This window comes from Fusarium odoratissimum (genome assembly GCF_000260195.1).
Source record: "Fusarium odoratissimum NRRL 54006 unplaced genomic scaffold supercont1.11, whole genome shotgun sequence".
In the NCBI taxonomy this organism is placed as follows: Eukaryota; Fungi; Ascomycota; class Sordariomycetes; order Hypocreales; family Nectriaceae; genus Fusarium; species Fusarium odoratissimum.
In genome coordinates, this window is record NW_022158697.1 from 212107 (window position 1) to 224393 (window position 12287).

General features: G+C 47.3%; 6 protein-coding genes across 6 annotated transcripts; 1 reads left to right on the plus strand and 5 right to left on the minus strand.

Moving 5' to 3' along the window:
* Nucleotides 1-8: 8 nt before the first annotated feature.
* FOIG_07500 (uncharacterized protein) lies at nt 9-1141 on the minus strand (the record flags this gene model as incomplete). Its single annotated transcript, XM_031207075.1, has 5 exons — nt 9-247; nt 302-641; nt 682-727; nt 749-842; nt 913-1141. The coding sequence occupies 5 exons, from the start codon at nt 1139-1141 to the stop codon at nt 9-11; spliced, it is 948 nt and encodes a 315-aa protein (XP_031062608.1).
* A 2651-nt stretch (nt 1142-3792) lies between these two features.
* Nucleotides 3793-5578, plus strand: FOIG_07501 (uncharacterized protein; the record flags this gene model as incomplete). The annotated part of the gene is made up of 5 exons (XM_031207076.1): nt 3793-4580; nt 4642-4705; nt 4778-5011; nt 5074-5394; nt 5456-5578. 5 exons carry the CDS (start codon nt 3793-3795, stop codon nt 5576-5578), a joined length of 1530 nt encoding a protein of 509 aa, XP_031062609.1.
* Nucleotides 5579-6129: 551 nt separating this feature from the next.
* On the minus strand, nt 6130-7403 carry FOIG_07502 (beta-glucosidase; the record flags this gene model as incomplete). The annotated part of the gene is made up of 2 exons (XM_031207077.1): nt 6130-6851; nt 6908-7403. 2 exons carry the CDS (start codon nt 7401-7403, stop codon nt 6130-6132), a joined length of 1218 nt encoding a protein of 405 aa, XP_031062610.1.
* Nucleotides 7404-7517: 114 nt separating this feature from the next.
* On the minus strand, nt 7518-7673 carry FOIG_07503 (beta-glucosidase; the record flags this gene model as incomplete). The annotated part of the gene is made up of 1 exon (XM_031207078.1): nt 7518-7673. One exon carries the CDS (start codon nt 7671-7673, stop codon nt 7518-7520), a length of 156 nt encoding a protein of 51 aa, XP_031062611.1.
* A 2478-nt stretch (nt 7674-10151) lies between these two features.
* On the minus strand, nt 10152-10935 carry FOIG_07504 (uncharacterized protein; the record flags this gene model as incomplete). The annotated part of the gene is made up of 2 exons (XM_031207079.1): nt 10152-10284; nt 10340-10935. 2 exons carry the CDS (start codon nt 10933-10935, stop codon nt 10152-10154), a joined length of 729 nt encoding a protein of 242 aa, XP_031062612.1.
* A 996-nt stretch (nt 10936-11931) lies between these two features.
* On the minus strand, nt 11932-12237 carry FOIG_07505 (uncharacterized protein; the record flags this gene model as incomplete). Its single annotated transcript, XM_031207080.1, has 1 exon — nt 11932-12237. One exon carries the CDS (start codon nt 12235-12237, stop codon nt 11932-11934), a length of 306 nt encoding a protein of 101 aa, XP_031062613.1.
* Nucleotides 12238-12287: the final 50 nt, after the last annotated feature.

The window sequence follows — 12287 nt, forward strand, 5'->3', positions numbered from 1 at the left end:
TTCTGCTGCTAATAAGAATAGCAGAGAAGTGAGCTCTGAGTCCTCATCAAATCCTTGACCTTCAAATCATCCGCCAAGCCCTTCATGAGAAGTGTATCATCTAGAGAAGCAGGAGGAGGTTTGGTTCCGTCAAATTGGTCCTGAGTCTTGAAGCCAGTGAACTCCATGCTGCGAGTCTTAGGATCCTCCTCCTGCCAGAGTGACCAGAGGCGATAGATCTGGGCGTGGTGAAGGAAGAAGATAGGATCTGATCTGTTAGAAATGATTTTTGAGAATGATGAAATGGGGGCACGGGACTTACCATTAGGGGAAGTGTTGGGAATCATATCGCCACCAATTGCGCTGTGGATAGCACCGTGAGGACCACCCTCTAACTTCTGACGATATTCATCGTAGCCCTTGATCTCCTGGACCTTCGCAACAGCTTCCTTTGTGTAAGCGTCAGATAGCATATCTCCAACTTGTTCACTTCCATCGTTCCATCCTCGAGCCAGGCAATGGGGATCGTAGTTGGTGGTGAGGTAGGCAGGAACCAGGTCCTTGAACGGTACGTCGTCGAGACACTTGCGAACAGCTCGCCCGTTGTAAATAGACTCGGCCTTGTTGAGGCTACCGTTACCGCCGAAGCCGGTCTTGGGGCCCTAGATGGTGGACTTGGGCGTGTCGTCGGCATCGAGGGACTAGTCCTAGTAACTGAACGTTAATGTCAGTATATGCATCACGAAGGCTATCGGGAGGAGAAACTTACGGCATGAATTCTCTGTAACCGCATTCCTTTAGTGCACCCTCATAGACGTGTACAAAATATCGGTGCCAGGGGAGGAACGAGGCAACGGAGTAGACTAAACGCCATGTAATTTCAGCACACTGTCTTGTGTCAGTGAAGGGAGGATTGGACGGTGGTCGACGTACTCTGCTTGCCCAAATGAGCGTGAACGTAGGGAAAGTCGTCGTAAAGAGTGGTGTTCAGGCCGAGACGAGATGGCTTGGTTGAGAGGCACAGAACAGCGTCGGTGTACTGTTGACGGGCTGCATCATCAAACTCGCGCCATTCGACACGTTTGGTCGGGTTCTCGCAGGACTTGGAGACTGCAGCTGCGGCGCAAAGAGCGGGAAAGGTAAGAGAGATAAAACGCATCATAGCCTGTTCAATGAACGAAAGGATAAGGATGTGTTTAAAAGTGCTAAACGATTGGAAAGAGTGAGTGACTTGCAAAAGGAGGATCAATCTATGGACACTTGTATTTTCATGTTTATATATCTGTATCCTGTTGTTGTATGATAATCTGTGCTGATCGGCAAACTCCCTCGCTAGCTGATAGTGAATACGAGAGATACTCCATGGCACTTCGTTTAGTTCCGAGTTGCTGTCCATTGGCCCTCGTTTAAGGCTTGCTATCTTTAGAAATATACCGACGATCACCATTGAGTATCCACATACGCAGTGACATATTAAAGGGAGGGTTCAAATGCAGGCGTTGGAACGAAGCCCTGTTTGCAGGGCGATAATCTAACTTTTATGAAGCCAATACTATAATTGCAATTTTCTGTAGTTAGAAGGTCTCTAATGAAGTGACTATACCTATATCAACTTCAAATTTCCCAACCAGCACCTTAATATCGGCGAAGCAGTAACCTCTACCCAGAAGCTCTTGGACCCACGGATTTGTTTCAGCTATTTTGGCTCCCGGATTTATATGGGTCGAGCCTTGGCCGAGGCTGCATTATGCTGATATAAGACTCGTGTAGCAAGTCCTGCTTTTACAAATGCTACGAACTGCAAGGCTGGACAGCAGAGACGACCGACTCTCTGCAACTTGATAGGTAACCCAATCTCGCCCTCAGGAGCGTCATTTCGGGGTGGAGACATTCGATTCGGAGCATAAATTGCCATTTAGAGGGTATAGATGCGCCGGAAACACTATTTCAATATTCGGTAAAACCGAACCGAAAATTTCTGGAATATTGCCCCAATGTACTTCGTGCAGAAGGAGAGATACAGACGAGTCATGGACGTCTTTGGGGTAGAGGGTGGCCATGATGACCAGCCATAAGTTGTATGTTGTATTCGGGGGTAGAATACGGCGGCTTTGGCGCGGAGGTAAACGGAGGAATCTAATAGGAGGCCTCATAGACTCAATTGATAATCTTCTACTTTTAGGTGCAATACGGATGCTTCGAAACAGAAACTCAACTTTGACTTTGCATATTAAATGCTGCTACCACGAGCTCGATCACGGTATTAAATTTATTTAGAACCTCAGAATTCATTTGAGGTCTTGACAATGTACTATTTGGTGATCTCGATCACTCAGTGAAATGAATAATCACCTTCAAGTTCTCAAAGCCCCGAACTTTAAGCGACTTTGATTATGTTGAATAAGGGAGATATTATTTGTAGTTTAATGTATTCTCCCTCTCTGTGTGCCGCTAGGTAACGCTTTTACACGTGAGAATTGATATTGATAAACTGATCTCGCCTAAATACACTCCTCCAAGGAGTCATTCTTTTTTCCCAAAAAGCGAAACACTTCCATGGAACTTGGTGGTCACTTAAGCGGCTCCAGAATAGCCTTATCCTCGATCGTGACAACACGCTTCGCAACAACATTCAGCCGCGACATAGAAGAGTAATGCCCCATACCCCATCAAGCAACGATACACCGCGCCCCTGTTCCTACAACCCTCAGGAAAATTTGGCAAGGTATCAGTCCTAGTTCTGAAGAGGTATCAAGCGTACCTGCCGTTGAAACCATCGCAGAACTCGGGCCCAAACCTGTACGCATACGAGATTCGTTGCCTGAACAACGACAGGCTAAAGATCAATTCAACTAAGCCTCGGTTCAGCAGCACCGAAAGGACCTACCTTGGCTACTTATTTGATCTCGACAAGAAGTACGTGCAAAACCCTCACAATACAGCCTGATCCACGGTGCTGGTGGCTTTCATTGGTGGTATCGGTCATCAGTTGACTGGCCTGTCTTAGAATTATAGCCCGCAAGCACGGGTAACGTTATCCTGAGTGTCACATAACGGAAATATCATTTGCCGGCCGCGCTCAAGAACGTGCAGAGCTTTGCCCCAGTATGAATTTATTAGTCACTGACATCCACCAGGACGTACATACTTCCTCTCTTTTAGATACGTCCTAGTGATTGTCTTATCCCTCCTCGAGCCAGCTGGGAGCCCGACAGGAAGAAAACTGCGGTGTAATTCTCACAGAAATGCGTTGTCACTGCTTCAAATCCAGCCCGATGCATTTGAAGCTACAGTATTTGCTTTTGAGGCCTTCCATGCCAAATGGGCATGATGAACTGCCACCAGGAAGCGCCTTTCTGGGCTTCATTCCGGGATGTATGACGTTTATGCATGCATGCAAAGCATGTGAATTTCTTACCTGCAGACCCAGAAGAGACAAAGAGTCAAGTGATACGTTTGGAAACGAAAAAGATAAATAGAAAACTGATTATTGGCTCTTGGCCGTCGAATGTGGTCGTATTTATGCCAATCTGTAATGTAATGCATAAGCGTGACAAAGCAACTGCATATGCGCGAGGCTGTATAAGGTAGATATGGCTGTCTTTTACTACCAACCGGCTAAATACAGATCGGAAGAACAATTATGAGACACTGCTTCTGAGTTGTTAGTGAGGATATCTAGACTCGGAGCCTGATTTGCAAATACGTTTAAGATCTCAATTGTATCCCCGTTCAACCCTTCAACGTTTTCCCCCCTGCATTTCGGTTAAGAGACGGCCAAGTCAACCCTCTTATAGAAACCTACAAGTAGCGATGACCTTATCTTATCTATCAGAATTCCCGACTTCTAGTGGCATCGGCATAGCCGTTTTCTGCTTGCTGTCATCCTGGTGTCTCGGAACAACCTTTATAGCATGGTATCGCCTCCGACACGTCCCAGGCCCCTGGTTTGCAGGACTGAGCTACATCTGGAACGGCTGGATTGCCTACAGTGGTAAACAGCACCATTTATTCGTTGCTCTCGATGAAAAATACGGCTTGTTGGTGCGAATTGGCCCGGAGGTCCTGCTCACTTCAGATGTTGAGCTCGTCAAGCGCATGTCGGCGACAAAGAGCTCATATGGCAAATCCTCTTGGGTCGACGGTGTTCGGTTCAATCCGTACCACGAAACTATGTTTGCAGTGAGAGATCCTCGCCAGCATGATCGCGCAAAAGCAAGGCTGGCCCCTGCGTATAGTGGTCGTGACACGCCCAATCTCGAGGGCGCTGTCGACCAGCAGGTCAGCAATCTAGTGTCCTTAATTCGCCGCCGCTATCTCTCAGATCCCACGTCTTGTGTGTTCCGTACACTGCCACTTCTCAACGTCTTGTCGTATTTCACCCTTGACGTCATTTCCAAAGTGGCGCTCGGGACGGAGTTTGGTTGCTGTGCTTCTGACTCGGATCCGTACAGGTTCTATGAGGGGTTGGATGAGCATATGCCTTTGATGGCGCTGACAAGTGATGTGCCGTGGATCAGAGCTGTAATGTACTCGACCACTTTTCTCAAGTTCCTTGGGCCACGCGAGACTGATACTCATGGGATTGGCCCGCTGATGAAGTAAGTGGCCGACCGTAAAGCAATTCGATGGAACAATCTTGGACTAACGTATCGTGCTCAGAGTTACAAATGACAATGTCCGACAACGCTATAGTCAAGACCAGACAGAGAAGACAGATATGCTCGTATGTCAGAGTGCCTCACTTTCCTCTATCCAACAGGTTCGTTGAACGACCATTGATGTCTTCTGCTATCAGAGCTCGTTCAAAGTCCACGGTCTATCCGAAGGCAACGCCCAGTCCGAGACGCTTTTCATGTTTGTCGCAGGGTCCGACACCACTGCAGCGGCCATTCGGGTCACTCTGTTCTACCTCATGTCGTGTCCCCGCGTCTATCGGAAGCTCAAGGAAGAGATTCGAGGTGCCATTCGTGAGGGAAGGGCTTCAAGTCCCATTACTGCTGCTCAGGCACGCGAGCTGCCTTATCTCCAAGTGAGTCCATTTACGTATACTTCACCATATACGGAATACTAACTCGAACTCCCTCCCGCCAGGCAGTTATATATGAAGGTCTTCGTATGCGGCCAGTGACAACAGGACAGCAAGCCAAAGAGGTACCAGCTGGAGGCGACACCATCAACGGGTACTTCATCCCCGGTGGCACATCCATTGCCATCAATTTCTCGGCTATCTTAGGTTCCAAAGCCCTCTTCGGCCCAGACGCCGATGTCTTTCGACCCGAACGCTTCATTGGTCTTTCAGCCTCCAATCTCGCCGAGATGCGCCGCAACGTGGAAATTAACTTTGGTCACGGCCGATGGATGTGTGCTGGAAAACCGCTGGCATTTATGGAGCTCCAAAAGGTGTATTTCGAGGTAGGTCGCGAATCAGATTATATTCTAAGCGTTTAATTTTCGCTGACTTGCGACGGTATAGTTGCTGCGGGCATTCGACTTTCAACTTACAGAGCCTCTTAGTCCCATGCGGTCGGAGAGTTACGCTTTGTTCCGCGATTTTGGACTTAAAGTGCGTGCTACAGTGGCAGAAGACATGGAATAGTTTTACTTACTTGGCGCTTGCCAGGGCCTGTAAGTGGTCAAAGCCATTACCTCTCATTTGGGCAGTGTATTATGGAACGTCTCGGCCGGCAAGTTATTTGCCAGAGCCCCAAATAGTCAGGCTTACGACGCCATACAAGGCTCAGCAGATCACAAGCCCTTACTGCGTGAGGAGAAATGGAAAAAAATGATCTTCAAGTCACGCATGTATGTTATGTCATGTTCGATCAGGCCAAGTCTCCCGTGTTAAAGGCCAAGCACGAGCTATGGTTCTCATCTCTTTCTCCTTCCACGCTTACTCACCTCGTGTATCAGCTGGATGAGTTCTAACTCGGAGGCTTGACGCAACAGGCCATTACAAACAAACTTGCTGGTCTCAGATGTAAATATCCTGGGATGTCGCCTAACCATGTCATATTGTCATATTTATCAAGGGTTTCCATCTCAATTTTGGGTCTCTGTGTGCTCGCTCTTCAGTAAACCGTACTTACAGAAACTGGTAATAAGTAGCAAATATATAATGTCTCAAATCTATGTAAGCCGAACAAATATCTATGCGCCACTAATGTGACGGGCAAATAATTCACCGAGCACTTGGGCGCTCTTCTTTGGGTACCGCTTCTGGTTATTGGCAAAGTCAACAAAAGTGACGCCGAACCTCGTGCGATATCCCTCGGCCCATTCGAAATTGTCCAGCAAGCTCCAAGCCATATAGCCCTTAATATCAACCCCATCCTCGACAGAGGCTCTAACGACTGACTCTATGTGGCTGCGGTAAAAGTCGCACCGGAATGTATCCTCAACTATCTCATCCACCGGCACATCATTCTCTCCTTTGATGCTCGTGCCATTCTCCATAATGTATACCTTGGGGCTATATTTATCGTGGATCCAATTCAATAGGTGTCGGAGGCCCTGTGGATTTGATCGCATGTAATATAGCCCTGATTCGCGGCCAACGGTTTCTCCTTTGCCATTCTCCCAAGTAAGCTCCGTATTCCCCATGAAATCATCAGCCGACGGTGGCGAATCTTTATGCTTGACAAAAGTTGACGAATAGTAGTCCAGAGCAAAGAAGTCGTTACTGCCTTTGACGAGGTTGATCTCCTCAGCCATCCAGACAGGGAGACGATCCGAGAGCTGTTCTCTCATGCTCTCAGGGTAGTAGCCCCGGTAAATTGGATCTGCAAACCAACCTAGGAAGAAATCGATGAATCGAGAACAAGCTATCTGGTCTTTTTCGTCATCCGGATTGAAGGGGTATGCCCAGTCGGCTGTACAGGTGTGTTAGCATCCGACGCACTATATTGTCTCTTTCATTCGTACTTACAACTTAGAGTTATGCCAATCTCGCCGCCACTACTATGTTTGAATTCCTCGCGATAGATCTTGACTGCTAACGCGTGGGCAAGGAGGATGTTGTGACCAACAATCCAACATTCGCGGCTACTGTCTCCTTCGGGATCTTTCGACCTGTCACTAGATCTGCCAGGAGCAAAAACGCCGCGATTATAGCCAAAGGTCGATATAATCCAAGGTTCGGTAAAGGTCATCCAAATCTTGACTTTAGGACTCAGTGCCTTGAAGACAGTTCGAGCATAGTGAGCAAAATCAGCCACGAACTCCGATTTACAAAGAGGTCCACCGTATCTCTCGTGGAGAGCCTGCGGAAGATCCCATTGATAAAGAGTCACCATGGGCTGAATCCCGGCAGCCAGTAGGTCGTCAACGAATTTGACATAATGTTGAAGTCCCTTCTCATTCACAGGGTCGTGACGTCCTCCACAGGGAATCACGCGCGGCCTGATAAAGGTCAGCGGAACCATGGATGGGGTAAATAAAGACGGCCATCAAGCTTACCAAGAAATGGAAAATCGATACGCTCTGGCACCATATTGTTTCAGCAAAGCGATGTCATCAGAAGTGCGTTCGTAGGAATTTCAGGCCACAACACCGGAAGAACTATCAGCGATCTTACCGGGCCTACAACAGAATTCGTCCCATATGGATGGAAGCCTACCATCTTTGTCGACGGCACCTTCGATCTGGTAGCTGGCTGTGCCAAAGCCCCAGATAAAGTCCTTGGGAAGCGACATGCTGAAAAACAGATGAATAAATAATAATAATAATAATAGTAATAGTAATAATAGTAATAATAATAATAAAACTGACTGGACTAAGAGCCTGATGAAAGTCGTTTATGAAGGTATCCCGTCACAGACGGAACTTCCTTTTTTGAATCTCCGAAAACGTTCTTGACTGTAGGAACTTCTCCTTTGGGGAGGACCGCATATTTAAGCCTCCACTAACGTTAGAGCATTCTGAGTATGTTTCACCACCGGAACCAATATTCCTTTTGGGAACAAGGGGACTCAGCCAAATCACGCCTTGCTTGGATCTCGTCAGATGTAGCGGCCGTGTTCAACGCCTTCCACCGCCTTCTGGGTCGCTACATGGAAAGGGAGTGAGGCAAACCATTACAACGCCAGATTGAAAACGCTTAGTAATTCTGAGAGAAGAAAGTGACTAAATAAAAGCTTTATTAAATAAGTTATAAATGGTTTAGATATAAAGGATACCGATATTGCTGCGCCGCACGATCGTGGCCTCATGGTCTGTGTATTCTACACAGTCCTTATCGGTGGCTGTGCATTATCGACTTGGGTCGATCTTAGCTTCTACTATCCCATACCTAAGAGCGAGTCGTGGCAAGGCCTTTACTTTATCTGATGCCGATGTTGGGCTTTAGTCAATCGAATAAACATTATAAAACAAAACTACCATCCCTCCAAGCAAGCTTGCTACTTGTTCCATTTCAAAGATGGAAATAACAACGGCCGGAATGAAGAGTTGAATTGGATATGCCAGTCTCAACGTGTTCACTATGCCCACCAGCAAGATGCTAATAAACACAAGATAGAGGGCCCCGAGACCAAAGTACAGTAACCGAACTTTAAGGATCCGATGAAAGAGGTTGGCGGTGAGCTCCAGGGGAAAGCTTGTGATGGATCTGGTTTAGGGCAGTATCCCCAAAAATGAATTCCATTCAGTCGATAGTGGCAGATATATAAAGAATGCCACCATAACTGGGCACATGCCCATAGTTACTGCCATGAACTTGAAGAGAGTAGATTCTCCAGAGATCCAGAGGACTCGAGCGTCGTCACGAATAACGATTAGAAATATTCCATTCATAATGGGTAAAACAACACCGGCAATAAGGCATAGCAACGCGCTCGAAGCCCTTAAGCTGTTGTTGCGTCGGGTATTTTCTAGGCTCCACTAGCAGAAACACAAGCGCAATCAAGGAAACCCAAAAGCAATTATCGTTGATTCGCAAGGCAGCATCAATAGTGACAACGCGCGGGAAGATTTCGAACATGTCCGGACCTGGCTTGTCGAAAAGCACTTGATTCTTGTACTGATAATCATATGCTTCCGAGACTGGGCCCTCGGCTCCATTTCCGATGACGATATGCATAAGGTTGGCTCTGAGATACTGCGTCTTGTGGGAGGGGAGGTTCCATAACTGTATGGCGAAATGTATCATTGCAATTAAAGGGTATAAAATAGCCGCAATGAAGTCCGAGGTTGGCTGGAAGCGGTAGACGGGATTCCATGTCCAGGATACAGATGTGGCGGGTAAGATGCAGTACCAGGCTGCTATAGAGCCTGGCCCGTAGTATCTGGGCGTCGAAAGGACAACGGGGGACGGTGACTCCATAATTGCACATGGAAGACTTGGACTTGCGAACTAGATTGATTTGGAAAATGATCAAGGAGCTGGAGGTGGAAAATAGGCGCCTACGCTAAGCCTGAAATTGGAACAATATCGTAAGTGGCGCTGATCGAGAAGATGAGATTTACAACATCTCCCTTTAGCCTACCACATCAACTCATAAAATTCAGTAGCGCCTATAGGTCTATGCTATAGGAAGCTACTTTGGCTATTTAACTATTAATGCTATTTAATAAGATATTAGATCTTTATTTATAAAGATAGCTAATAAGATTACTACTAGGAGGCTAACGTATATCTCCAGGCGCTACCGAATTTCATGAGTTACTGCGGTAGTGCCTTATTATCTGATTTAAAACTAAGAATAATTGCAATCACTTAAATAATAGTATATATATTATTTAGCTTTAGAAAATTCTAGAATCTATTTAATTCGAGTTAGGCCGCACCCCAGTGGTAAGATTCAAAAAACACGAAGTCTTATGTAGTAGGTCAATTAAGAGCAGACAACAACGACGTGACATTCCTCACTCAGGTAAGTAAAATGAGAGCAGACGTTGATAGGGTGGGGGCCACATGAAACATCAAGAACGAACAGGTGAACGACCGCGCCGATTGGATGACGTCTATTTTAGCACGCAGAGGAATCAATAATTCAATTTTAAATGTGCGAACAGAGACAGAGTGGGTAAAAGTGAATGTGTTGATGTCTCCAAATAAAGGCCGATACTGTGTCAGTCAACCGTAGAAGCGGTATCGGATGTCTCAAATCCACCCCCGGATAGACACGGTTGCACTTTGCTCAATTCCATTCCAAACTGGCATTTCCAGGCCCTCATGCCTGGCCCTTTGACGCCTGGATGATCTTCCGAGCCATTTCTGGCAGAGTGTCAGCCATGACATCCATCGTGCCGAATATATCTGCACAGGATTCCTTCTCAAGGATATTGCAGTACGCACCCTTGTATCTATTCCGGTGAGCGTTAGAGAGGACTCAAATTAGCTTAATGGGGCGCACCTTACCCTGCCTTCTTCGCCGACGAGGCGTCCCACATGTGCGCTGCTGCAAACCATTTCTCATCGCTGCCCAGCTGGTCCAGCAAAGGTTTGTACGCATCGAGGGCCGGCTTGCCGACCCCCGTATCATCGCAAGAGACAAAGTTCTCAAGCGGCATATCGATACCGTTGTTCAGGAAATATCCCCGTACCTGCTCTGTGTCCCCAGCGGTGAACCCCCAGACAGTGAACCCTGCATCGCGGAGCAACTGCAGGCACTCGGCAGCACCCTCACGCAAGGGGAGATCTTTGAAGTGGCCAACGATGTAGGCCAGGTCCTCATCCGCGGCAAAGGATCTAGGCTCTTTGATACCGCCGATCCACAGCATACGGTAGAATATGCTGCAGAAGACGTCGAAGAAGCGGTGGTACTGCCCAGTGATGCTTAGGTAGGTATATACGCGCTCTGAGATCTCGAACCACATGTAGCATAGCATTGTGGGTTTGACGCCCTCAGCGCGCAGGCGATCACCGAGTCTGGTCTCCAGAGCGTCAAGGATGGAATCGTAGGTAACGATGGTGCCTACAATGTCAAAGACGATGTGCTTGCTGGTGGTCTGCATGTTGAAAAGATGGGAGTTGTTCTTGTATTGGAAGTGATTGAGAAATTTTGAATGGCGTGGAGAAGAAGAGCTTGAGTGATTACTACAGTTACAGGAAGATACCAGCTGCTTCATGTGCGTTTTATATCACCAGGACACAGCTATTTGGCATACATCGGAACGGATCCCGAGATAAAGCTTCGTCATTAATGATTACAAAGGATTATAGTCGCGCATTCTGTCGGCTTTTCATCTCGACACCTATTCAAATCGAAAGCGGGGGTGGATAATACAAACTATAGTTACTGAGAGTATTAGTTTCACCTGGGTTGTCGCGGGCTACGGAGTTCAGTGCAATTCTACGTAATAAAGAGGGCGTCACAACTCCGAGCTTGGTTAACCAACTCGGTAATAATGGCTGCCCGGTACATCGGAGCGGATGAGATAAAGCTGCAATACCGGCAGGTTCGGCTAAAAGTGGAGGGATAGACAATCCCGTGCCGGTCTATATTCGCTGTACCCGTGCCTTGTATCGATTTGCTGTTGGCTACCAAAGACTCTCCAATACGCTGGATCTCCTCATCCTCCCAGCGTCTCTTCGAAACTGTAGAGCCATGGCATGGTACCCTCCGATCCCGCACCGGAGCACAGTTCACTTCCTTCTTTCATGAGTTGCGATCCCAGGAAACTTGACGGCTTCCAATTCTCCTTCAAAATACAAACAACGGCCGGCATCATGATCATTAGTCGTGTTTGCCAGAGCGTTGTCGCTTCATGGCGTCTACTAGAGAGAATCCTCCACTTCCTAGCCCTTCGCTAGAGTGAGCAAAATATACATCGAAGCAATCAATTCAATCATCAAGGTGGCCATGTGAAGCCCGATGCCTCTCCGAATATCTCACGACTTCTTTCTTCAGATAACCGTCAAATCTCAGCTTATACGGGAACCCCGTAAGCTTCTGTTCATTTCCACAAATATCTATCTAGGCTTGACACCCTAGACTTTCAGATAACCGCCTATCTTGCTGATCGTAAGCTGCTAGCAAGCGTTCTCTCTAGGTCCTTCAGCCTCTCCATTTCCTGAACCCGCCATTGTTGCCTGGCGTAAAGATCGGCCAGAATCCTGCAAAGATCATCATGTTGCCTCTGGGCCGCGTCCTTTGTGTTTTGGTCATAGGGCCCGTTTATGATATCCTCCGCGGCCGTCCTCTGCGCATTCCTATCCCTTATCTCCGAATCGGCAGACTCTGTATCTCTTTCTAGTCTCATTATTCCATCTCCAAGAGCGGATAGTTGTGCTTGGATCTTGGCTTTAGATGGCATGGTGTTCTTATTTTAATGTAAGGTTGTACGAATGTTGTAGTGTTCTCGGT